At 41.2% G+C, this 24,792-nt stretch overlaps 1 protein-coding gene across 3 annotated transcripts; it reads right to left on the bottom strand.

The window, feature by feature from the left end:
- Positions 1–1,053: 1,053 nt before the first annotated feature.
- On the bottom strand, positions 1,054–22,817 carry MKRN2 (makorin ring finger protein 2). 3 transcript variants are annotated; one of them, XM_039546331.1, is made up of 8 exons: positions 22,793–22,817; positions 21,418–21,546; positions 17,884–18,062; positions 15,436–15,743; positions 12,627–12,841; positions 10,020–10,130; positions 2,739–2,883; positions 1,054–1,670 (listed from the first exon to the last, which is right to left on the bottom strand). In XM_039546331.1, the coding sequence occupies exons 2-8, from the start codon at positions 21,537–21,539 to the stop codon at positions 1,530–1,532; spliced, it is 1,221 nt and encodes a 406-aa protein (XP_039402265.1). In that variant the 5' UTR covers positions 21,540–21,546; positions 22,793–22,817; the 3' UTR covers positions 1,054–1,529. The 3 variants fall into 3 exon arrangements, with proteins under 3 accessions (XP_039402265.1, XP_039402264.1, XP_039402266.1); XM_039546330.1 differs by lacking the exon at positions 22,793–22,817 and adding an exon at positions 22,317–22,501; XM_039546332.1 differs by lacking the exon at positions 22,793–22,817 and adding an exon at positions 22,321–22,499.
- Positions 22,818–24,792: the final 1,975 nt, after the last annotated feature.

Raw genomic sequence — 24,792 nt, 5'->3', positions numbered from 1 at the left:
TGACTTCAGTTTGTAAGTCTGAGGTTCTGCTGTATGAGCAAGACTATGGTCTGAGAAGGCTCGGGTAATAAATGCAGTAGTAGGGGCTTAAGGGATCCATTGCAACCATGCAGAGGTTATTCAGACCATTATAGTGACCTCTTTAGCATCTAGTTTCTTGGAGACATTGTAAGATGTGTAACTTTCATCTCAAGTCTGACAAAGGGATGTATGTAAATTGCTTCTGGAATAAGTTACTGTATTTAATTTTAAGAGAAATTTAGTTTGTTTTTGTAATTGAAATCCAGTACATAGTTAAATTGCCACTGATCATGGCAATTGTGGTGGCTTAGGCAACATGTTCTAGTGGATTATAGAGCAGTCTAATTCATTCTAGTATCAGGGGGGTAGCCGTGTTAGTCTAGATCTGTAAAAGCAGCAAAGAGTCGGATGCATCTGACAAAATGAGTATTCACCCACGAAAGCTCATGCTCCAATATGTCTGTTTGTCTATAAGGTGCCACAGGACTCTTTGCTGCTAATTCATTCTAGAGTCAGTAAAATATGACTAATCAAAATGTTGATCATTCTTGCATATATCTTCAGTTTGAAAACTGCAATATTGCTACATATATTCAAACACTCTTTTCACTTCACTACTTGCATTGAATCAATGTCAGAATAAAGAGGGTAATCTTTATTTTATTTTGCCTAATTTATTGCTATGGTTCTTTATTCAATTAGTACAGTTTGCTGTCCAAATTGGATATTGTGCAAAATGCAGGATTTCTACTACAAAGCAGGTATAGCCACACCTGCAACCATGTACTGCAATTCTGTCAGCTCAACTTGTTTGTGTGAATCAGTCCATGGATGTACTTGCTGCAAGAAATGGTGGTGGGAACAAGGCTGGTTGAAGTGCTTTCTCTTGGATTAGCTGTCAAACCAAGCCCCTCGAGTTAAGTTTTTAGGACTAGGGCAACAATGTCTTGGGCAAATTAGTCTGAAAAACTCAGCAAGGTACAAGTCTGTCTTCCTACTGTGATGTACTTTTACAATGGGATTATAGATTCACTTGTAACTAGGTTTTATCTGTTCTAGCTATACTACTTGCTTTTCATAGATTAAAAGTCAAACTACTGGTGTATTTCACCATGCAGCCTTTTACTTTCAGAAAGACAAGGTGGGTGGGAGTACAGCTTCCTGGACCCACTCCTGTTTTGTGAAAGAGAGAGATAATGTCTTCTAAGTGTTCGCTGTGTAAGGCCCAGAATATTAAAGAACTAGGCATTAAAAACAGCCAGTTGCCAAACTTTTTTGAAGAGGTATGTACAAAATCACCCCCAAAGCTCCCTTTCCCCATACACCTGTTAGTTTCTTTTATTTAATATCCTTCTGTATTGTTTGTATACAGATTATATAAAAGTTCTACAAGGACCTGACCAGTAAGCCATATTACTTTGTACTGCTTGCTGTAAAAACTAAAACCTCCTTTAAGTAAACAGCTGGATTTAGTACAGAAGAAAACAACATTTGTTCCTTAGTTCCCTTTATTGAGTAGCAGACTCTTGATCTGCTCCTGAGAGGTGCATGAAAAGTTCTCCAAGCTCAGTCACTTCATCTTCAGCATTGGGTATAGTCCTACTTTCTCTGTCTTCAATAAAATCCCAGAGCCGAACAGAATTGAAGAACTGTAAAAACAATAATATTTACCTCATTTTTCTTATTTTGGAGACTGCATTAGATGTCTGCACTTATACCAGTGTACAGCTTTTCCCAAAGCACTCAGGTCAAAACTATCTACTTTAGTGTATTAAAACAAGAATATAGGTGAAATGAAAAGCATTTTTACTTCCCCTTTTTTTCTGATGTTGATAATCAAACTTGACAGGGGAAGATATACTCAAACACTTCCCCAACCCTTTTTTTAAATTTAGGCATAGCTTTTTACTATTACCATTAACTAGTGCTCATGGTGAAGCCTGCTTTGTATGTGAGCAAAAACACCAACAGCTTGGGCAGGGGAGGTGTAACACCAGCAATGTTTTCTGACATACAATGTCAAATTTTGACAATCAGGACAATTTCTACCACTGTCAAGTTGGAGCTGGAGCTGTGATCTAGAAGGGCTATATGCAGGCACAGCTGAAGTTTGTTAAACAGGCCCACTATCGTAAAGCACAAGCTTAGACAGTAAGCCCAGACTGTCCCCTCAGAACATTTTCTACAATTCTTTGGAGATACAGCCATGCAAGGATAATAGCACTGAGTCATGGCCCACTGAGCTGGTCTTAACTTCTCCTTACAAATAGCTCTTATGTGCTGGAGGAGTTAACACAGATGAATTTAAGCATATTTTTGCAGCATAAATGAGGGCGCTGATCCTACAATATTTCCCCATGTGTAACTCCCATCAAAGACAATGGGATATGTGGGCAACAGCTACATGATCAGGAATTTGCAAAAAGATGACGTTTTGAGTACTATGGGACAGAGTGTTCTCCCATAGAGGTCTTGAAAAATGTTAAAATGTAAAAAATTCATTCCAATTTTCAAGCAAATTCACAATCAGTGTCAAGTTGGGCACCCAAAATTCAAGTCAGTTAATTTTGAAAATCTTTGCTCTAAAAACACCTTTTAGAGCAAAGTTCTTTTCCAAAATTTGCCTCAGCCTAGAGAGAAATCATGCCCTTCTATAAAAGGGCAGCTTATATTCAAGTGGGGCTTTCAAGTAAATGAATGGTTAAATGTCTGCTTACCCGCACAGTCCCCTCTGAGCTGAGCTGTTTTCGTGGTTTCTCAGGTTCAGCTCGTGTCCCATCAGGGTAAGCATGAAGGTAAAGGCATTTTCCTCCAAATGGGCAGGTTCCCTTTCCTTGTTCAAAGTATTTGCAGGCCTTTTTCCTGAAAGAGTAACTAGTTCCATTAGATGATGGTAAAAATGAAAGCTGCTTCTTGGAGACAGGAGAATGAACTGAGAAGCTTTTCCAGGGCTATTATCACCTCCTCAAGAAGGCCCTGTATCAGATGACTTCTCCTAGTCAAGCAGGATCAGCTCAATACTTCCAGAACCAGACACTACAGTCAATGCAGTATCTGAAAGGATTTTTTAAAAGATACTCTGTACCGATATCAGTCCCTGCTGACCTACATTTAAATACTCTAATCTTTATCATAAAGCAAGCAAAAAAAAAAACACAACACCTCTTGTTCTAGGAGGTGAAGCCAAGTCATGACACTGCAATGACCACAGCAACAGCTGAAGGAGAAAGCTCAGGGGAAGTCAAGTTTACTCCTTCAAAACTACAATGATAGAAACCTTAGTAGTTATCACATTCAGTGAGTACCTTGGGGGGGGGGGGGGGGGAAAGAAAGGAAACCAAAACACAATTTAACCTTCAGTATTAACCTGGAACCAGCTAGAGCGAATGGCCCAGGATAGAAGACTATGGAGATCTGTGGTTGGCGGCCCATACCCCAGTTGGGGTGACGGGCATGAATGAATGAATTAAATGAAAACAAAAGGATTTGCCTGCTGAAAACAACAGCTGAGTATTATAATTTATACATATGGGGGGAAGAGGCACTTAACTTTTCTGGTGAGACTGATTCAGTTCCTAAACTAACAGATAAAACATGCACTTTAACATTGCAGCCAGAATAATCCTTCATCTGTGTTTGTCACTTAAGATACCTGCTTTGCTGTATAAAAGATTACATTGCCCAGTAACAGATTAAGACAAAAAGTGGCTCTCATCAGTTTATTATCTAATGTACTTTAGCCAAATTATAAAGGATATCTGAAGAACTACATGTCCTTTTATGTACTTCAAGTCTAATGATTTTAACTAAAAGTTATGTCATTTATAAATCAGTAACAGGAACATATTTCCCTACAGACTTACATTAAGTAAAAATGAATGAAAGCAAGTGCAAATTTTACTTCAAACATGCATTTCTCCTTTATGCAGCAATTAAATTTGTGTTTTTTCAAACACCAATGGCTATATACAATCATAGGTCAGACAGATTATTGCCAAATTGTTTTTCCCCTTTGTACTTGTACAACCCAAGAAATGTTTGGGGGAAGTGTCACCTTTCACTTTTCCACACAAATAAGCAATACACCCTACAGTAAAACTACACAAAGCAAGCCAAAAAGTACTGAGCTGGTTGTTAGTTATTAGTCAGCAGCTGCATGTTCCAGACCCTGATGGAGTGTACATGTAACACCAACAGGACCTGGTTGTCAGGAGGCAGGATTGAACCAGGGACCTCTGGAGCTTAGTGCATGAGCCTCTACAGCATGAGCTAAAAGCCAACTGGCTCTTAGCTAAGGCTGTAGAGCAGACTCATTTTTTCTCTCTTTAAGGTGGTCTTGGTGCCACTACATGGGACAGAACACCACATCCTGGCAGGGTGTGTTACATTGTGTGTATTTTCTCTCTATGTATGTAAACCAGGCCTTTGGAGCTGTACTCCAGCTCCACTGCTCTGGCGCCGCTCCAAAGCTCTGCTGTAAACAACAAAAACTTGGCATTCTCTGGAGCAAACAAAGTTCTACAGTGAAGGTCACAGAACCTTACAGCTGATATTTTTTTAGTGTAACATTTAACTGAATACTAGATAATGATTTTTAACAAACCATTGATTCACTGTTAGTTCATAGACAAACAAATGTATTAGCCTTCATGAACTAGTATTAGAGTGTTTGACTATATTTGTCTCACGTTTACTTGCATTCACACATGTAGGTGGCCTTATAAAGGAGAGGGGCTTTTCTCCAAAGACAATTTCAGATTTCCAGTTAGACAAACAGATTTCTTTTAATATTTTAGAGTTAGAGAGAAAAGCCAAGGGAATAGCTCTCCCCAGTTTTAATTTGTTGCTTCCTCTCAGATTTGAATGAAGATCACCATTCCACACTGCTCCAGGGAATCACATTTTTTGATAACACCACCACAAGCATTGTGCAAGAGTGCAGGCTGTGTTCTTCAGAGCATGAAAGTACTTAAGGGAACATTCCCTCAAACCTTCAGGGCACAGATAGAAAAAATATTCTCCTAAATTAGTAGGAATGCAAGTTTAGAAACATCTCACTGCACAGTTCTTTTCTTAATTTAGTTTTGGTTTCTGACGATCAACATCAGTGGAAATGCAGCAAAGAGTCCTGTGGCACCTTATAGACTAACAGACGTATTGGAGCATGAGCTTTCGTGGGTGATGCACCTGACGAAGTAGGTATTCACCCACGAAAGCTCATGCTCCAATACGTCTGTTAGTCTATAAGGTGCCACAGGACTCTCTGCTGTTTTTACAGATCCAGACTAACACGGCTACCCCTCTGATACTTGACATCAGTGGAAATGACAGACAATGCAAGTTACTGAACAGACATCCACCAACCATTTTCAATACCATGCTTCAGGGCTTGCTTTTCTATAATGATGATGAGCAAAGAAAATACATCACCTGCCTACTTCAAAAACTTAAACATATTAATGTATCAATCACAGTTGATCTACTGTATAATAAATCTAAAATCCAAGGAGACAAAAGTTATGACAACCAAAAATACATGCCCTCTCTCCAACACCGAGAGACAAACTTCACCACTAGCAAAACCACAACATTAATTCTGCCCCACCACTGATGTCAATCTTCCAGCATCCCCATTCCCACTTTCAACCCACCCTTCTTATTGTCCCTTCTGGACAGTTTTGTGAAACTACCTAAAAGGTTGGGGGTGGTATAACGAGTACATATTGTTAGCCTTAACTATTCATTTCCCTGCTTTATAGGTTTTGTTAAGGTTACTTCATACATGTAATATAAAGTGCACTGTTCATGTACTAATTTGTGTGTTTGTTTTTCAAAGATGGATCAATAAACAAAGCACAAACTCCTTTTATGATGAGCAAGGATTGTATTAGACTTCAGCACACTGAGGAGCTCTACACCTGAATCAGTTGAACAGTAGAACTGGTTGAAAAGCCACCATCATCAAGTGTCCTCCCTCTCCCACACATTTTTTAAAGCAAAAAGTAGCTTAAATTAAGAAATATAAAAAAATAAATAAAACTTGTCAGAAAAATTTTCATCAGCTCTATTGCTCAGTTGATTCAGGTGGAGCCAGCTGAACAATTTAATGAGGAGCAGGCTCTTTTGACATATAATCTGCAATGGTTTTAAATTGGAGTCAACTGAGTACTTTGTTGAAGATCCTGCTCTTCACAAACAAGCATTCTATTGAAGGAAATCAGAAAAGGAAAACCGTGAGAGAAAATAATTTAGCAGTTTTACAAAACAAATATTCAGTTATGGTGTAACTCAATTCTTTATGATCTAACTGTAAATATAATGGATGAGGACCAGCTGAACAAGCAAGCTCAGTGATACTATATTTAAACAAGCTGTTGTCAGGATTACAAAACAAAAACAAGCAGAGGTAATAAACATACCTAGTGTATTTGGCTTTACAGTAGAAAATAACTGGTCTTTACTTCCTGCTGTTCATTTTCCAGGACTTGCTGCTTTCTTTTGTTCTACAACTGTTTGGTTTTTTGTTTGGTGGTTTTTTTTTTAAACTAGACAACTTTTAATGAAGAATGAATCTTTTGGAGCTTATCTATTGCCAGCTGAGTTCCTTGGCTAAGAAATGGATATATTCAGTATAAATAACTTAGGTTTTAATAATGTAAAATACATCAGTAAAGTTTACCTGTGTAAACTGATAATGTTTAAGCAAAAAAAACTTTTAAAAAGATATGTTTGATTTACAGATAATATAGAGGTAGAGTTAATTCCTTGAAAAAGAGGACATGGTGAAATTCAAAACCTCGTTGCTAATCTAGAGAAAACTGATATTGAAGTTATTTACAGCATAAACTTCCAATTGTCTGAGAAAAGTACCCATCTAACCGTGTGTTAAAAAGCCTTAATCATATATTGATACTGCCAGGCACTACACTTCTTCAACCTTGGATTAAGTCTTCCAAGATCTGTTCTTACTTTTCTTTTTTAGGGTAGTGTCTTGATGCAATTTCTACCAAACACTGTAGTGTTCACACATTTGAAAGCCCAGAAATTAAGAATTACCTAGAATTGGGATAAAATTTGCAAAGTTGTTTAAGTCCTATTTACTTTTAATGAGACAAACTCCTAAGCTGCTTTTGAAAATTTTACACTGGGTCTTCTAATAGAAAGCTAGTTAGTTAAAACCTTAAGGCCCAATTCGGCAAACACTTACTACAAGGCATAGTCCTTACTAACTGAAAAATTCACTGTTTAGGTTGAAATTTCTCCCACTAGTCTTAGCCTAAAGGTGATTTTGTACAGAAAGTGTGGTTAAAAACTATTCTAGTACTTAAATCACCATACCATACTTTGGATTCTGATCATAATGCCACTGATATTTATGCAGTTATTAATATTAAAATGGAAAACTCATGTCTGTCATATGGGCAATGTCTTCTTACAAAAAAACAAGATAGAGAAAAAATATTTAAAATAGGCTACTTTTTACATGATCAGCTCTGCAAAAGACTCCATGACAGACTAACATCTAAATCAAATATGATCTACCAATCTTACTTTTCCACTTGTATTGCATCATCATCAAGTTGTATGCTCAACTTTCTACAGAAACCCCTGCTGGAAGTAATGAACAGAAACAGGTATGAAGTTTTACTTAAGTAATAAATACATGCCATGTCACTGTCTTGCCTGTCACTCACTATTTGTACCTTTAACATGAAATAGCTTTTAAAAGTTTACACTTACACAACTAGGTCCAAAATTTAGATTCTGCAAAACCAAAACTCAGATCTGTAACACTTGCAACCCAAATATTACAGATTATACTAGTGAAAGTCAGGAAATGATATCCCGTAGTTTCATGTTTGTCCAGGCTCAAAAAAAGACAAATGGCAAATGAACGACAAAAGTGGTGAAATAGAAAAAAAAATATATTAAAGCATTTCAAAGAAGTAATAGTCCAGTATTTGTTTATGGAGAGACTTTTCTCGTTCCATGCTTAATATTGAAGCTACTATCATTAAGTTGCACATGTTATTTTATAATCAGGACAGAATTTTATGGAGGCAAATCAAAAATATGGTTTGGAACGGTGTAGTTTTTTTTTAAATTAGGTGTTGGTACTTCTTGAAGTTTTCCTTTTAAGAAAAGCTAATGGTTATCTAAAAATCAAATAAAAAACTAAATTTGTTTTCACCTGTTGGCTGTGGCAAGCACTAGTTAGCCTTTGATTCTTTCAGGGTCCATGATGGCTGGATTTTTTGAATTAGATGAATTTCAAGACATTCTTGTGGTCTCTTTACTGGCACAAGAACCTCATGGATTCAGGCAGAACTTCTGATCCTGAAGAGTTACGGACCAGTGAACATGGCATTCCCAGGTTGGCATCACAACTGCTGCATCAGGCATATCTTAGAAAGTCGGTCCTATTATGATCCAGATTTATGGCATTATAGATGTCCTGATGAAAACCCATGCATTTATTAAATGCAGAGTAGATAGGGTATCACAGGAATCTGGCAAAACCTACTGAAAAACCTAATGAAATTCCCAGACAAAATTAAGTTAGGGCTGATCTTAAAGTTAAGCCTCCAGAACTGCAGGAAAAAAAATAAACAGCATATTTTAAACAAATTGAGAAGACAGAAAATTCTAAATTTAACTTACACTTTTTAAAGTGTTTAAATTAAATGAATAAAAAGGCACTGTTAGTGTCACCCTAATAGCTTAACTCTGCCTACATCTACAGTGAAACACCATCCAAAATCAGGAGACCACCCTATGAGCAAAGACATGTCTTCTATAAAAACAAGACTCATGAGATCAACCCAACACTACCACTTCTAACCTGGACATCTGCCCTCTTGTTATATCAAAGCTAGAAGAAGGGATCTCCTGGGCTACTACTAACAGAGATAGTTAATATTTTCCTGAAAGAACGCAAGCAACCCTTAAACAAGTGCCATCACCACCCCTTCTCTAAGCTGCCTTCCTTGTGAAAGGTGATGCTCCCCCATGCTAGGCAAATTGAACAAGGAGCATCCAGGTACTAACACGATGGGTGCTCTGGAAATGTATGTCACACACTTGTTGACAATGCCAAGTAAACACCCAGGTTTTTTATGGAACATTCCAGAACAAGCACCATAAACAGTGTGTCTCCAGGGGATGAATGCACTTCAGGTAGTATATCATCACTCAGCCTTTAGCATTCCAAAATGGGTCGAAAATTTACTAGCCCAATGCAAAGATGCATTTCCTCACCCTTTATTTAATGGCAATCAATGATAATGAAAGTAGCAATGATTCTTTTTTTGATGAGAGGGTAAAGTAACTCATTTATCCCAGACAAGTGAGCAAGCAGAGTTTTGCTAGGTTGATATAGCACCATCCTTTACTGCATACCTCCAGTGTTCTGACCACCAGTCAAGTCTAATTGTTCAAGATGGCATTACAACAACAACAAATCCCTCAAACCGGTGAAGTTTTACAGATAAGAAAATGGAGAAAAAGAAACAAGGATCATAAAAGTCTGTTTAGTGACAACTTTGATTTTTCCCCCTCAACGATACAAGAGTATGATAATCCAGGTAGTTATAGCTGAGTAATAAAAGTCAGCAGACATTACTAATTGTAGTTTTAGGAAGTGAACGAAAATACCCTCAGCTAATTTTGAAAAGTAGAATTACTAACATTCCACCTGGAGCTTGGGGAATTTCTAATTTAATCATGATGGATATTTTCAGAGGCCATTAGCCTAGCTGAAATGAAAATTAAATTCATGTTATTCAGGGGAAGACCAGAGTTGGATACCAGTTCCTTCAACTACCACTGAAGTCACTGGATATGAATACATTGTGTGTACACACACATTACATTCCAAAAGGTATGTTTTGTATGGTATTAAAGAAAACGTTTTAAAAAGAGGCTACTGAATACCTTGATCTACAACCTTTTCAGTTTATTTAAGAAAAACAAAAAATAATTATGGCTAGTGAACTTACCCCATTCCCTGCTTAAATGCCTCAATCAGCTTATTTTTCTTGTTCTGGTCTTCTACCCAGTATACACTAGGAATTACAAATTCTGATGTCACTCGGCACTGCGGGCAGGATCTTAAATGGGTAATGAAAAGAAAATAAATGTACATACACCTTGATATTTCTCAACAACTAGCCACAAACAGCAAGTGGAGAAAGGGGAATTGGATCTTTCATGTTGAAGCATCAAAGTGTATCATAGCTGATTACAGTGTATACCAGGGGTGGGCAAACTTTTTTCCCCGTGTAGGAGGGGGAGGAAGAACATGCTGCTGCTTCCAGGAGCTGCATGAAGCCATGGCATGCATGGAGCAGGATTAAAAGGTCTGACGGGCTGGACATGGGCTGTAGTTTGCCCATCCCTGGTGTATACTGTACTTACAAGTTTTTATAATTAAAGTTTCAACTGAAGTAAACCAATTCAACCCAATCAGATTTGGTCGAAACTACAGTTAAATCAATGTTTGAATAGTTAGCATGCTTTTCCTGATCAGTGTAGACAATGATTTTTTCCTTGAGATCTAAGCTCACATTAGACACAATTCAGGTACCTCAATCCTTGTTCTGTAGAACTACAGCAGCCAAATAAGGCAAAGGAGAAGATCGATACTTGACCTGTCTACTACGATTGCAATAAGCAGGCCAGTTTAACTAGTGGTCTTGTGAGATGGACACTCTCATTAGAACCAGATCAAGAACCCAAGTGATTTCACAGGGAACACCCAACAGCCATCAGATAATTTCTAGTGTCTACCAACAGGCTGGCAAAAGGCTTTTATGTCCCATTATCAGCCCAATGAACCATCCAGTCTTTCAGCCAGAACTTCTTTTAAGATTTCATTCCCTTTTCCAAATATCTTTTCAGAAGGCTGATGAGGACACAAGTGGTTTAAGAGTTTCGGATCTACCGTATATACTCATTCATAAGCCAAATTTTTTTTAGTAAAAAATGGGAGCACCAGATAAGAGGGTCAGCTTATGAACAGGTATAGAGAGGGAGAGGTGCGACACAGCCCAACAGAGGGAGCAAGGAGAGGCAGTACAGCCAGCAGACACAGAAGGGAAGAGGCAGGGCCAGAGTCTCTCCGCTTCTGGCCACGCTGCTCTCCCCCCAGCCTCCAAAGCAGCTGCAGCTGTGCCACCTGGTCTGGCCCGCCGGAGCAGGCTGCAGCCAGGTCAGAGACGCCCTCCCCAGATAAGGTGGGAAGGAATGGGGTGGGGTCATGTGGGGGGTGGTCACAGAGGTTACTCCCTTGACTCCCAGCTTCTCCCCCCTCCAAAAATTTCCCCACCAGTTGCTGTCCCAGCCCACCAGGGTAAGCAGCTGTCCCACTGGGACATTTTGTTTACTTAGTTTGTTTACCTCAAACGACTGAGGTTTGCACAGAGGCAACCTATCTCAGCCCCCCCCAGTGGCTTATCCTGATGGCCTGAGAGCCGAAGTTTGCTGATCCCTGAATTATAAGGTCAGCTTATAAAATTTTTCCATTTTTACTTATCCATCGGGGGAGGGGGGAGAGTCGGCTTATAAACGAACCAGCTTATGATCAAATATATACGGTACTTTCTAAAAAATGTTGAAAACATTTGCCAATATTGGCTCAGGGGGACTACTGTAAAAACCATTTGGCAGCAACAGCCTCATTTCTTGTCACAGACCAAGCTTCTCGGTGAATGCCCATTGGGAGCATTACTACAAGCAGCTTCCAGTATGCTGGATTTCACTGTAGCAAACTCATTGTGAAGGCTAAAATATTTTTCAAAAAGTTTTCCCTGAAACATCTGTAGCTTTCTAAGGAGTTCCGGGGAAAAAGGCAAATTTCCTCTTTTGTGATATCAGTTGGATTCTTAAAATTTCCTGTATTTCTGTTCTAAAGAGAATCAAGCTTTAATGCATTTATATAGGAGCTAAAACAGCAGATACAACAAAGGCATTGGCCAGATAATAATAAATGCATGATCAATGGAATATCCAAATGAACATTCAGAGTGAGCATGACAATAGCTAGCATTTATGCGCAATCCAGTAACAATGTGTACAAACAAGGCTACAACAGTTTTCAATTCTTAACTAAGGCCATGTCTACATTTACCGGAGATCAAGGCTGCTGTGATCGATGCTGCGGGGGTTGATTTAGTGGTTCTGGTGAAGACCTGCTAAATGGACGGCAGAGCCCTGTCCGGTTGACTCCAGTATTCCACCAGAACGAGAAGAGTAAGATAAGTCAATGGGAGAGCGTCTCCCGTCAACTCCAGTTATGTTATTCACAAAGCTGGAGTAGCGTAATTTAGGTCCACTTACCGTGGTAGTGTATACCAGGCCTAAGATACTCTACCTCCTTGGCATGTGGAGTCAGGATTTTCATGACAATCTCAGTATTGGACACATTAGCATTTTAGGCCCATAGAATTTCTCTTTGTGAACATAGTTTGATATGAAAGAGATACTTTTTGACTCGACAGTGCTATAGAAGAGAACACTTGAATGACACAAACTATAATAGACAGTGTGATCTGGGTGGATGCAAGTCCAACTGGTTGAGCTCTTGCACAGAGTTAACATACACTTACTTTATGATTAGATTCTCAAACTGTTTGGCACACCTCCACTGCCGGATGCAGGACAAACAGTAGGTGTGATTGCAGTTGGAAAGGATTCCGAACCTTCTCTCCGAAGCCGATGGTTTCTCATACACCACTTCCATGCAGATACTGCATACTTTGTCCTGACTTGCCTGAAAGGCAAAGGCCTTCTCCATCTCATGTTCAAATGCTGCCATGCACATCTAGGTCATAAAACAGAAAGGAAAGAAGCAAAGAGTTACTTTGGGTCTCTGCCATATTTGCACAATGCTTCTACCTTGTAAAACACAAACAAATATCTATGAAAGGCATGTATAAAGAAAAAAAACATAGTACTAGTACATCTAACTCTAAAGAAGGTAGCTCATGCCTTTTGTTTTATAAAACATCCCCAAAAATACATTAAAAGAGCACTAAGGTTGCAAATTCCAGCCCACAAAAGTTAAAACACACCAGAATTTAGATTGCTGTGCAACCTTAATTCACACCCCTTGAGTATGCATTAGGATACAGCCTTTAATTACATGATCACAATCTGTTTTTTCCCACAGGACACAGGCCTTACTCAATGCACAGAATTATGGTGCTTACTAAATGAGCAGCTTTCAATATTATTTTATGCTTGTTCACTGTGTGGCCCCAGGCCTTATTTACTGCAGACTATTTAAACCTCTTCTGAATACAGAATTATTCATTTTTTCCACGGTGTTTTCTATAGTGTTCATCACTATGATATCTGAGTGCTTCACAAACATTGATTTATTCTCATAAATATTCCTGTGAAGCAAGGTGGTATTACTTTTCCCAGGCATTTTGTAAATTGAATGCTTGTCTTTACAACCGTAACATTCTGTTAATTTTTTCGATGCAATTTCCTAGGTGATTTGATTAAAAAAAAAAAAAATTATAGAAATTCCAACATGTGGCATCATATTGACCCCCGCCCCATAGGCCATCAGCCAGGCTGGAACCATTGCACAGACCTCAGCCATTTGAGTAACAGAATAAATGATAATAGCAGTAGGGCTGTCATCCTTTATGTGAGCCAGCACTAAAGGGAGATGAGGGACGCTTTGCCAGTGGGTTTTACAGGTATTTGTTGACGACAGAGGAATATTGAGACTCAGGAATCTCAGGTTCCATTCCAGATTCTGAAGGGAACTGTATTCTGGTGGTTACAAACCCTTCTGCCCCCTGAAACCTGAACTCTCCTGTCCATCCACAGGCTTCTTTTTTCAGTCTCCCCACTCTGGCTCCTCATTCCAGTCCCAACCCCCTTACCCAGCCAATTCTTGTCTCCCACCAGCTGCCAGTACTAATCTACTCCCTCCATCTCCCTGGCCCAGATCCAGCTCTTGTCAACTCTGATTCTAATCACGCTTTTCCCGCACTATGCTGCCTCAATGCCAGTAGAGGGAACATTGAGGAGATAAGTGTTTGTCTTTGGCTCTCATTTCCAGTGCCCCATGCCACAGAAGCACACAGTAATTGATGGGCAAATGACTGCTCCCACCCCCACCCCGGAGCATACTCAATATAGAAGGAATCTTATTTGAAGAATTCAGCTGCCTAACTAACAATTCCTTACTGAGCGTGTGCAACATGAGATTTTTTTTTTCCAAAGACTTATAACTTGAACAAATTTACCCTTCCCCCACGCCCCCCAGGAACAACAAAACCACATCCTTAAGAAAGGTAATCTCCCTGCCAAATTCCAAGCCCTTGCTCAAAGCACGGAGCCCCTAGAGAGAGTCTCAGCAAAACAGCTGTAAGAATTTTTAATATATTTTCCCGATTTCATTCTCTGAAACAGCTGAATCGTTTTTGCTGAAATTTTCCTAAAAAACTAAGCTTGAGGGAGATACCCAATATGGAAAATTTCAGCCAAACAGTTACAGTTTGGCAAAGTTAAAAGCTGCTGAAAACAGGGGCTTATAATGAAAAGTGTTAAGCATTCTTAGCTATATGCAGTGCTACCAGCTCTACCTATAATACAACTGTATTTAAACTTGGCACAGCAAAAATGCCCGCTGCTAGTTGATGGAGAATACAATTATAAAACCAAAAGGCCACAGTGATTTTTTTTTTTTTAAAAGAAAGAACAGCTTTTACTAATGAAGCTACAGTATGTGCAAGAGAACCAACTGTACTATGAGCAGCTGACTTGCCTCTGATTAATAGATTTGGATGACAAAGGTTACAGAGAGCTCAATATAACTGGATAGGATTTTAGGCTCAGTTCACTTCAAATTTGGATTGGATGGCTCAGGAGAGTAGCAGTGGGATGCAGCAACTTTCCTGACCTCAAATTACAGCGAATATCAGCGGTGACTGGAAGTTACCATCTGACTGCATCACGGCGGACTATGTGAAATGAGTTGGTTGTCTCAGGTCAGTGTGGTCTGGAAGAAGGAGTACAAGTAGAGTTTAGAGAACCTGGTGACCCTTTAGGCATGCTGCAAAAGCCATCTGTTTGAGAGGGTTTTTGGAGAGAGCCAAGAGGATTCTTCCCAGAATGATGAAAAAGGTGAAAAGGAGTGTCTATAGATGGCTGGCTGAATTCCTGTTGGATGATTATTTTAATGCAGCTGGTATTTTGTTGTATGAACGACATGTTCGGGTGTCTAGAGCCTTCAATAGGTCTCTTAATTATTTTAGATCTAAATTAAATAAGTATATACACAAATGCTCTTTAAAGCACTAAAGTTAGCCAGTAACACACAAGTGTTTGTGGGCTTTAGAACAAGCATATTTATAGCATGTTTTAGACCCAAGTTTAATTTACGTTAATCTTTACCTTCTCATGAGCCTTCCTCTGCTCTGGGTCAAAGGGATGAAGTACTTGCAATTCACAGATTTCACACACATCTCCATGGAGGTAAAGACACCGGTCACCAAACTGGCATTCACCAGCTGCTGCATAGGGACATAGCTGCTGTCCATCAGCATAGGAACTTCCAGCCACTGAATCATCTTCGAGCCCACTGCAAATAGCTTCTAAATATGAATGGGGCTTCACTTCCAGATTATCATTTTTGTCACTACAACACACTGGGTCACTCACGGCACTGTGTCTCACCTGTTCTTCACTCAAACCACATAAATCTTAAAAAAGAAAAAGCATAGTATGTACCATGAAAGACCACAGGAGCATAAAAACAGCTGCTACCTCTTGAATGATAGTTTCCTTGTTAAAAGTTAAACCCTTTCACCTGCTGATATCATATTTAGCAGCTTCCATCTCCAAATTATCCAGCTTTACAGCCTTAAACTACCCACTGTAAAGCTTGAAGATACCAGATACAGCATATCATGCATTTTCATTTTAAAGTATTATAGAAGCCAAGCTAAAACTGCACAGATTTGCAATTAAAAAAACGTGAAATAGAACTTTAAACATGTTCTAAGTGATTGAATTCATTCACCCACAATTAACACATGGTCCCTCCATTGGCTAACTGCATATTCTATTTTTTGGGAGGCGGAGTTTGGCAGAGGGATATCAGGGGTTTTAATTCTGATACTGTCATCGGTTTCCCCTGCCAATGAGCCTTTTGTTATCTAGGGGAACCTGAAATTTCCCAATTGTCAGGCTCCTCTAGATACAAGATCAGCAATCAGAAACCCCCAACAACTTCCCACACACATTCATTCCCACATCATCTCCGACACCGTCCACTTCAATTTAAACACAAAGCTATGCCCCTCATACAGAAATAAAACAGTTTACAATGAAAAGAAAAACAGATTACGGTCTAGTTACTATTTCTGTTCTCTGACACTGCTATCCAGCTTTCCTGAGCATCCAGGTGACCTTAGCACAGAGACCCTGGGTAGGAAGACTGGGCAGCAAAGGAAATCTGGGGTTCTGCAGGGCTGTGATGAGGAGGATTCAGCCCTGCAATCTCAGAGGATTGTGAATGGGGATGCACAGAGGGAGAGGTAGGTGGGGCAGGGGAGTTGGTGAGACCAGGCTGGGTGTGTGTGTAGTAAAGGAGGTCTGGGGCAAGTTGGAGCTCAGTCCCTCTGTGCTGGGGCATCAGCAATGGAAAGGCTCCCTTAATGCTGGTGCCTGAGGGGCATAGGAAGGTCATCAGGGGAATGTGTGGGGCAAAAGTTGACTGTTCACATGAGTAAAGTTACTAACATGCATTAATGATCTGGAGGATGGCGTGGACTGCACCCTCAGCAAGTTTGCAGATGACACTAAACTGGGAGGAGTGGTAGATACGCTGGAGGGTAGGGATAGGATACAGAGGGACTTATACAAATTAGAGGATTGGGGCAAAAGAAATTTGATGAGGTTCAACAAGGACAAGTGCAGAGTCCTGCACTTAGGATGGAAGAATCCCATGCACTGCTACAAACTAGGGACCAAATGGCTAGGCAGCAGTTCTGCAGAAAAGGACCTAGGGGTTACAGTGGATGAGAAGCTGGATATGAGTTGACAGCGTGCCCTTGTTGCGAAGAAGGCTAACAGCATTTTGGGCTGTATAAGTAGGGGTACTGCCAGCAGATCGACGGACGTTATCATTCCCCTCTATTAGACATTGGTGAGGCCTCATCTGGAGTACTGTGTCCAGTTTTGAGCCCCATTACAAGAAGGATGTAGAAAAATTGGAAAGAGTCCAGCGGAGGGCAACAAAAATGGTTAGGGGGCTGGAGCACATGACTTATGAGGAGAGGCTGAGGGAACTGGGATTGTTTAGTCTGCAGAAGAATGAGGGGGGGATTTGATAGCTGCTTTCAACTACATGAAAGGGGGTTCCAAAGAGGATGGATCCAGACTGTTCTCAGTGGTAGCAGATGACAGAACAAAGAGTAATGGTCTCAAGTTGCAGTGGGGGAGGTTTAGGTTTGATATTAGAAAAAGCTTTTTCATTAGGAGGGTGGTGAGACACTGGAATGGGTTACCTGGGGAGGTGGTGGAATCTCCTTCCTTAGAGGTTTTTACGGTCATGCTTGACAAAGCCCTGACTGGGATGATTTAGTTGGGAATTGGTCCTGCTTTGAGCATGGGGTTGGACTAGACCTCCTGAGGTCCCTTCCAACCCTGATATTCTGTGATTCTATGCAATGTTTGTAGGATTATGCCCTATGCATGTTACAAATGCAAAACACACCCTTTATAGCCATCACTGAAATGAAAGTGATGAAAAGCAAAGAATGGAAAGCAACAGAACTATTGCTAAAAGTCATCAAGCCAGGAACAGTGAAGAGACTGACATTAACTGCTCCTACTCACCTCTATCCCTAAGCACTAACGTTCTTTTTTTGCGTTTTCCGGGCTCATGTGTTTTGCTCTTGATTACAGGCATGTTATGCTCTGGCAGAGGGTTAGGGCTGTTGAACGATGGTGAAGAACGGCTGGGTGGCACAGTACCCACTGCACCACCAGACCCAGATGGTCTGGTGTGATCATATCTAAAAAGAGAAAACAACATAATAAAGTGCCACAAAAACGAAGATCTAGTTCAATGCACAATCATTGTTATTCCAGGAAGCTAACAGATAATGTGGCAAACTCTTGATTTCCATTAATGAGCCTGTTTATTCAATATATTAGCTTATGGATCACGATCTGTTCAGATACAACATGGATGATGATACTACTACTATGGATTTCTACAGAACATTTCAACGATCTCAAAGCACTTTACAAACATTAAGCCTTATAACAGCCTTGCGAGATGGGATTCCCATTTTACACAGACGTTAAGGCCTACATTTTGGACAACCTGCTGGATTTTAGCTACCCAGCAGCTTTGAAAATCAAGTCATACATCTTGCATATTGGGCATGGAAAGACTGAGGAACCCCATGTCAGACGCTTTTGAAAATGTAGATTTAAAATGATTTCTCCAAAGTTGCAAAACAATGCTGAAAGGACAATATTCTTAAAGCGTGTGTGTTCAATTTAATACTACTATTCCATTACAAAAAAACGTTTGCTGATGTTTATTCAGATGTGGTAACATCAAAATATTGTGTGCACTGCCAGTTTGTGATCGGTCCTGTTTGCTAATGGACAGCAGCAGCAACACTCTGCGCTCTTATTCACACATACAAATATGGTGTATGCATGTGTGTATACATAGAAAAACACACACACACGAATTTTTCAAAAGCACACAGCATTGGCCTAACTCTGCTCCCACTGAAATCAATGGGAATTTTAGTCTATAGATAACAGCATGTTCATATCAGTTCTGTGTTCTTGGGGAACCAGGGTGCAGTACCCAGTTTGACTCACGAAAGACACCCCCACGCCAGCCTCTGCTTGAACCAAAGCCGATCAGAAGAAAGACTTACAAAAAACAATGAAAAGGCAGTGGAACACATACCTAAAACCTTTGGACAAGGGTGACGGGATTAAGGAAACTCCCCTCTCCTCAACTGCATCAAAGATGGGACAGGGAGGCATCTCCATTAGCATACAGAATGGAGAACAGAGATTCCAAGGCAAGAACTGCGCGACCAGAAATGCAGGAAAGCACTGTATGATGGGGAAATCTCTGCTCCAGCTGTTAATGAACACACTTGCACACACCCAGCTCAGTAGTTATCAGACCAATTCTAGTAATAAATCCTTTATTGGTATCCAAAATACTGAAGCTGCCTGATTGCATTGTGAGCTCCCTGGAAGGACCACCACCTATAGCTAAGAATAATCTGTTCCTATTGGCTAGCCTGAACAGAATAACTTTGGTATACTCCCTTGAGCCATCAGTTTACCCACAAACAAATCTAGTGTTCTCCCTTGAACCATTGTTCTTTCCCTACAAAAACACCTACCCATGCTCAAGTAAGTGCTCTGATGCCTGGATCCAAAATCTGCATCAGTTCCATTGGGACTTCATCTTCTCCTGACTGGTCATGCTGGGGCTCTGCCAGTCTCCAGCACTCCGGACCCTCAGCTACCACTACCACCTGGGAACTCGGATCGATTCAAGCTTCACAGAGTGGTGAGAAGCCATCTCTCTCTCTCTTTCTAGCCTTCTGACCCTGACTTGTGTGATCAGTTATAGTTTTCTAAACCGAACTTTTGTAATCAAATTTAAATTAGATTTATTATAACTAACTGTTCTGTTTGTCCACCATAAGAGGGCAGGAACATTTACTCTGGGAAGGTCAATTACAAAACATGATGTCTGAACTTGGCAGATAGTACTTTGCTAGCCAATGCTGCAGAGTTCTTACTGCGAGTCAAGCACAAAGAGTTACACATAGCTGAGGCCATGAGTTCCATCAGTCTGAGAAACAGCATTACTGTCTGGCTGGAGTTCTCTTAAGGTCTGAACAGAGGAGATTGAATTTTCAGAATCGTTCCTCTTGAAGGAAGGTTCTTCCTGCTGTAAACCAAACCTTAAGCCTAGGTTCCAAGAGTGTTTTTGCATTGCTCGGAGATGTCTCCCAACGATACACAGAACGATGCTGGGCTCTGCTAACAGGAGACATATTTAGCGCCATACTCTTCTGCAGATGCAAAAGTGTGCTCCCACTAGCACTGACTCTGCTAACAAAGGCCAACACCCACAGGGTTTCATTGTGTCTTGAACTTGGATTTGACAGCTTAGGATCCTTCAGTATCTAAGGTTTTGCCTTCACTTCAGGAGCAAAGGACAGTACTTTCAGCAGGATATACTTTTTATTCCCTTAGAGTTGAGAGCTGACACAGGCCTCTCAGTACTCATAGAGCCAGTGGCTATAGAACTGGAGGGTTTATCTGCTAGTGCATCCTGAAGCAGTAAGGCTTGGAGCGGATGCTCTTTGCAAGCTATTGGGGTGAAGGTACTGCAAAACGAGTGCTGTGAAGGTGGTCGACCTTCCCCCCTGCATCACATATGGGCGTCCAAAGTGGGGAATACGGCAGGACAAGATGCACACCTCTTAAATCCTACCCACTTCCCCTTTGGGTCCACCATAGTATCTGCACACCCACACCAACATGAGTGAACAAAAACTAATAAAAATACTTTATAAAGAAAACACACTAAAATTTCTAACATTAATACTAATTGAGAAATCTAAACTAAATTCAAAGTGGTCAGATGTAGGATGGATCAAGCTGGAAAGGTTCCTACTGATTAATGGTGCATGAACAGTACTGATATCTGACAAGACAATATTTTAATTTCTATATCACCACTTATTTAAGGAACTCAAAGCAATCAGCCTGGTGAGGTCAGATTATCCCTATTTTACAAGAGGTTAAGGCCTAAACTTCGTATTAAAAACATTAAAATTCCTATCACACAAATCAAGAAGTTCAACATAAAAGTTCCACAGCAACCTTAACTCGGTCCCCTTTTCCCCCACAGCATCTGAACAAACAACAGTTAGGCATAACTCCACAATTTATTATTTGTATTACAGTAGCAGTCAGGGACCCAAATTAAGACCAAGCCACCATAGTATTCAACACTACAGACATGAGACGGCATGGTCTCCTAACTAAAAGGAACTTGCTGTCTTTAAAAAAAAAAAAAAAAAACACTACAAACCTCAAGGACAAAAAGCCATAGGATCATTAAGGTTCATGCAGAGCACAATGATACAAAACCAGGAAACTGCTGAGTACCCAATTTATCCATCAGGAGTACAATGTTTGCCTTTCATATTGGTTTTACAAGCCTTTCATTATCTTACTCTTTTTTGTAAATGCATCCAATGTATCTTTGTTGCTGTTCCTTTATTTCCTAGAGTGTACAAACCTATTATCTGCATCTTTTCTAGTTGTGGGGAACATACACTATACTAGAAGAGTGGCAATTTTTACCTGCAGCGAGCTCCATAGGCACACTGTCCTTTCTGGTAGTATCTGCAGACAGTAGAGGGTTTGCTTGTAGTTAAGTCATGTGAAAACAAACACCTGCTTCCTTCACGACACACCCCTTGCATATAATACCTGAAGGGATAAATGGTTACAGCCACAGAGATCTGTTACATACTGTAAACTAGGACAAACACTTATTTTCTAGAGAAAGATTTTGAAGAGCATTTCTCTCTCAATCCTGCCCTTTGTTCTCCATTGTAAGAAAAATCCCAGATAAAGGATTACACATCGGGAAAAGCAGTTCTCTATAATCCTAACTCCAGCTGGAAACTTAAATTAGCCACTTTAATCACATTATGCAACGCTTCTGGTTAACACCTTCATAAAAGGTCCTGTTGGTAAATCACTAAATACTTTTAAATAGGTGCAGCTGAAATACATAGATTCTTGGTCACTGAAACCAAATATTTCCTTTTTGCATTTGTTTTTTTTTAAACGGTAGCAGTAATTAGCACTACAAGGAGATGACCGCTTGTCCACCCAGCTCGGCTAAGGCTGAGGGGCCCGGGCCGACAAACGGCCGTTTCCAGGCAGCCCCGTACGGCCCCGCGCGCCGGGCAGCGCGACTCGCCAGGGACGGGCCGTCCCGGGGCTCCGGGCCTGGCGCCGCGCGGCCAGTCAGACCAACGGCAACGCTTGGGCGCCATTTCCAGCCGCTGCGGCCCCAGCCCGGGCCGCTCCAGAGCCGGCTCTAGCTGCGGCCCCGCCGCACTCCTGGCACGTAGGCTCAGTGGGCCCCGCATCCAGAGCCGCGGGGCAGAGAGCGAATCCCGGCGGCCCGGTGCGAGAGCGGGGCGGGGGTCGAGGGCAATGCCGGGACCCTGCCTCACCCCCACTCTCACCTACAGGTCACCTCCTTGGTGCTCATGTCTCCGCTCCCCGGCCGCCCCGCCGGCAGCCGCGCTCCCCCCGCGCCGCTCGCTCTTGGTTGGTTCCGCTGAGCTCCCCCCTCCCCCCCCGGACTCCTTCTGAGGGAACTAACGCCCACTGGGAACCTATTCACAGCGCAATGAACTATGGGGGGAGGGGGGGGCAGAGCGTCGCTTCCATGAACCATAGAGATGCAGGGAGCCAGAGCGTTTCCCTCCTCAGCTATAAACACAGTGTGGGGCGTGCTCCGCTCAGACCACAGACGTCAGGATGAGGAAACCGTCCCCAAGACCATGAATCCAGGGTATCATAGAGAGGCCGGCGGAGAGGAGAGCAGAGCGGAGCGCTCCCCCTCCCCTGACATGGCTGGATGCAGAACGCTCCACCTGTGCCCTAGGCAAGGGGGCACGGTTCAGTGCCTAGGCAGGAGTAGCAGAGTCAAAGGTACCTGGTTCAGGTGGTGCCCTCGGGTCTCCGTGGCAGGCACAGTGAGGCCGGGGGGAAAGTTTCCTGTTTGAGGTATCAGCAGTGTCCAGCCTGAGTCCCCCCCGGTTACTGGGGGATTAATTCCTGGATACCCAGGAGCGGCGCCAGGGTTTTTGGCGCCCTAGGTGGGGGTCCTTCCGCGCTCCCGGTCTTCGGGGCACTTCGGCGGCGGGTCCCAGAGCGAGTGAAGGATCCACCACAGAATTACCGCCGAAGACCCCGAGCGCAGAAGGACCCCCGCCGCCGCCGAATTGCTGCTGAGGGCGGCAAAATGCTGCCCCCCCCCCAATCCTGGCGCCCTAGGCGATCGCCTAGGTCGCCTAAATGGAAGTTCTGGCCCTGTGGATACCTCAGTGATGTTCTGTGAGCACCACACACCTTGGGGTTACCAGTTTTGGTTGGATGTATTCCTGGAAGTTTCATCAGGTCAATTTTTAATTCTAGGACTCCTGGACAATCCTGAAAATTTGGCAACCCTAGGTGGGGGAGGTGGGTCTTTAACAAAGGCTTTCTTTATCCAAACCATTCACTGGTCATTGGAGTTCATGAGGAAATAGCACAAACCAGGAGTTTAAAACTTACTGACAAAAAATCCTACGCTTTCCAAGTTGCTCAACTTTGGTTTATCAAAATTTTGTGATGTTGCCCTTTCAACAGTTCTCTATCATGGTGGAGACTTTCAGGCTAAACAGGACCTGATTTATTAATATAAAAAGCAAGTAGGGTTAAAAAAAGAAAAACCATAACAAAACCCTCCCAGTTCAGGCTTTTTTTACTCCATTATGGAAAAAGTAAAAAAGGCAAACTCAGTATAATTTCCTTTTGCAGGTTATCCTCAGGGACACACATGTGTAAATTCTGTTCTCACTACCTCTGCCCCAGATTTCATTCTTATTTTGTTTAGTGACTGTAATTTAAAAGGAGCTGTATGGGTGTCACTCGGGACAGAATTCAGGCCAGGCTTCATCCTGCAATTTTTACAGTAGTGAAGAAATATCCAGTGCAAGGAATAATAATAAAAAAACAAACTCTAAAGCAATGGTCTGGAATTTAGAAATAAAGAATTCTGTCTAAAGATGGCTTAACTCTGTGTCAAGCTTAGGATATTGGTAAAAGGTGTTACAGCAAGTTCATGTAGGAGCAACAGAGTGATCAAAGAGCTTGTTTATTAAGTTCTTATGTAGAAAACAAAGCAGTCACTGGAATTAGTTCTGTTACATATTGTGAGGAAACAGCTATTACTGGTATTTATTCATAAAGCAACGTGGAAATTAGCTGTACACAAGGCACAGAATGAATACAGTACCTGCCTAGAAGAGCTCACAACCTAGAAGTCAAAAGGAAGAAGATAATGACTGCATTGAGAAACCCAGAGCAAGGGTTAATTACTAACTTGAGAGGGTGGAGTCACACCAGGGTTAAGTTTGACCCTGTAATTTATAAATCATATGATAGTGAAGATTACTACATATACATACACAGAATTCAGAGCTAAAATAGAGAAAACAGGTATGACTTATTACTAGAAAAGCAGCACAGATAGAGATAACAGTACCATTCTCAGAACTAAGAAAAACACATTTTTTTAGAATCTACAGAGAGGAAATGATGCAAACACAATTCAGCTTTAATACCTGTAAGCAACACATGAGCCTGTATTTTCTTCACTGTTGAAGAGCATTGTGTTGGATATGTACTTTGTATTCTAAGCTGCTAATTGTAAAACCTACAGATACACAGAGCTAGAGGGGATGATCAAGAACTGAGCCAAAGCAAAACTGTGTATATCATCTCACTGAAAAAACTCTCAACCCAATTCTTAATGTAGCATAATATTAAAGTGAACACTGGCTCTTTAAGAGGTTGTCCAAACATTATGTCTCCAGTTACTAGTTATCCTAACAGTGAGTGGTTAAGTGGGCTGTCATTCTAAATGACATCACTGAATAACATCCATTCCTA

This window comes from Mauremys reevesii, linkage group 7 (assembly GCF_016161935.1).
Source record: "Mauremys reevesii isolate NIE-2019 linkage group 7, ASM1616193v1, whole genome shotgun sequence".
Classification (NCBI taxonomy): Eukaryota; Metazoa; Chordata; order Testudines; family Geoemydidae; genus Mauremys; species Mauremys reevesii.
Note: the sequence above shows the minus strand (reverse complement) of the source record. Positions and strands in the feature narration are given on the sequence as shown.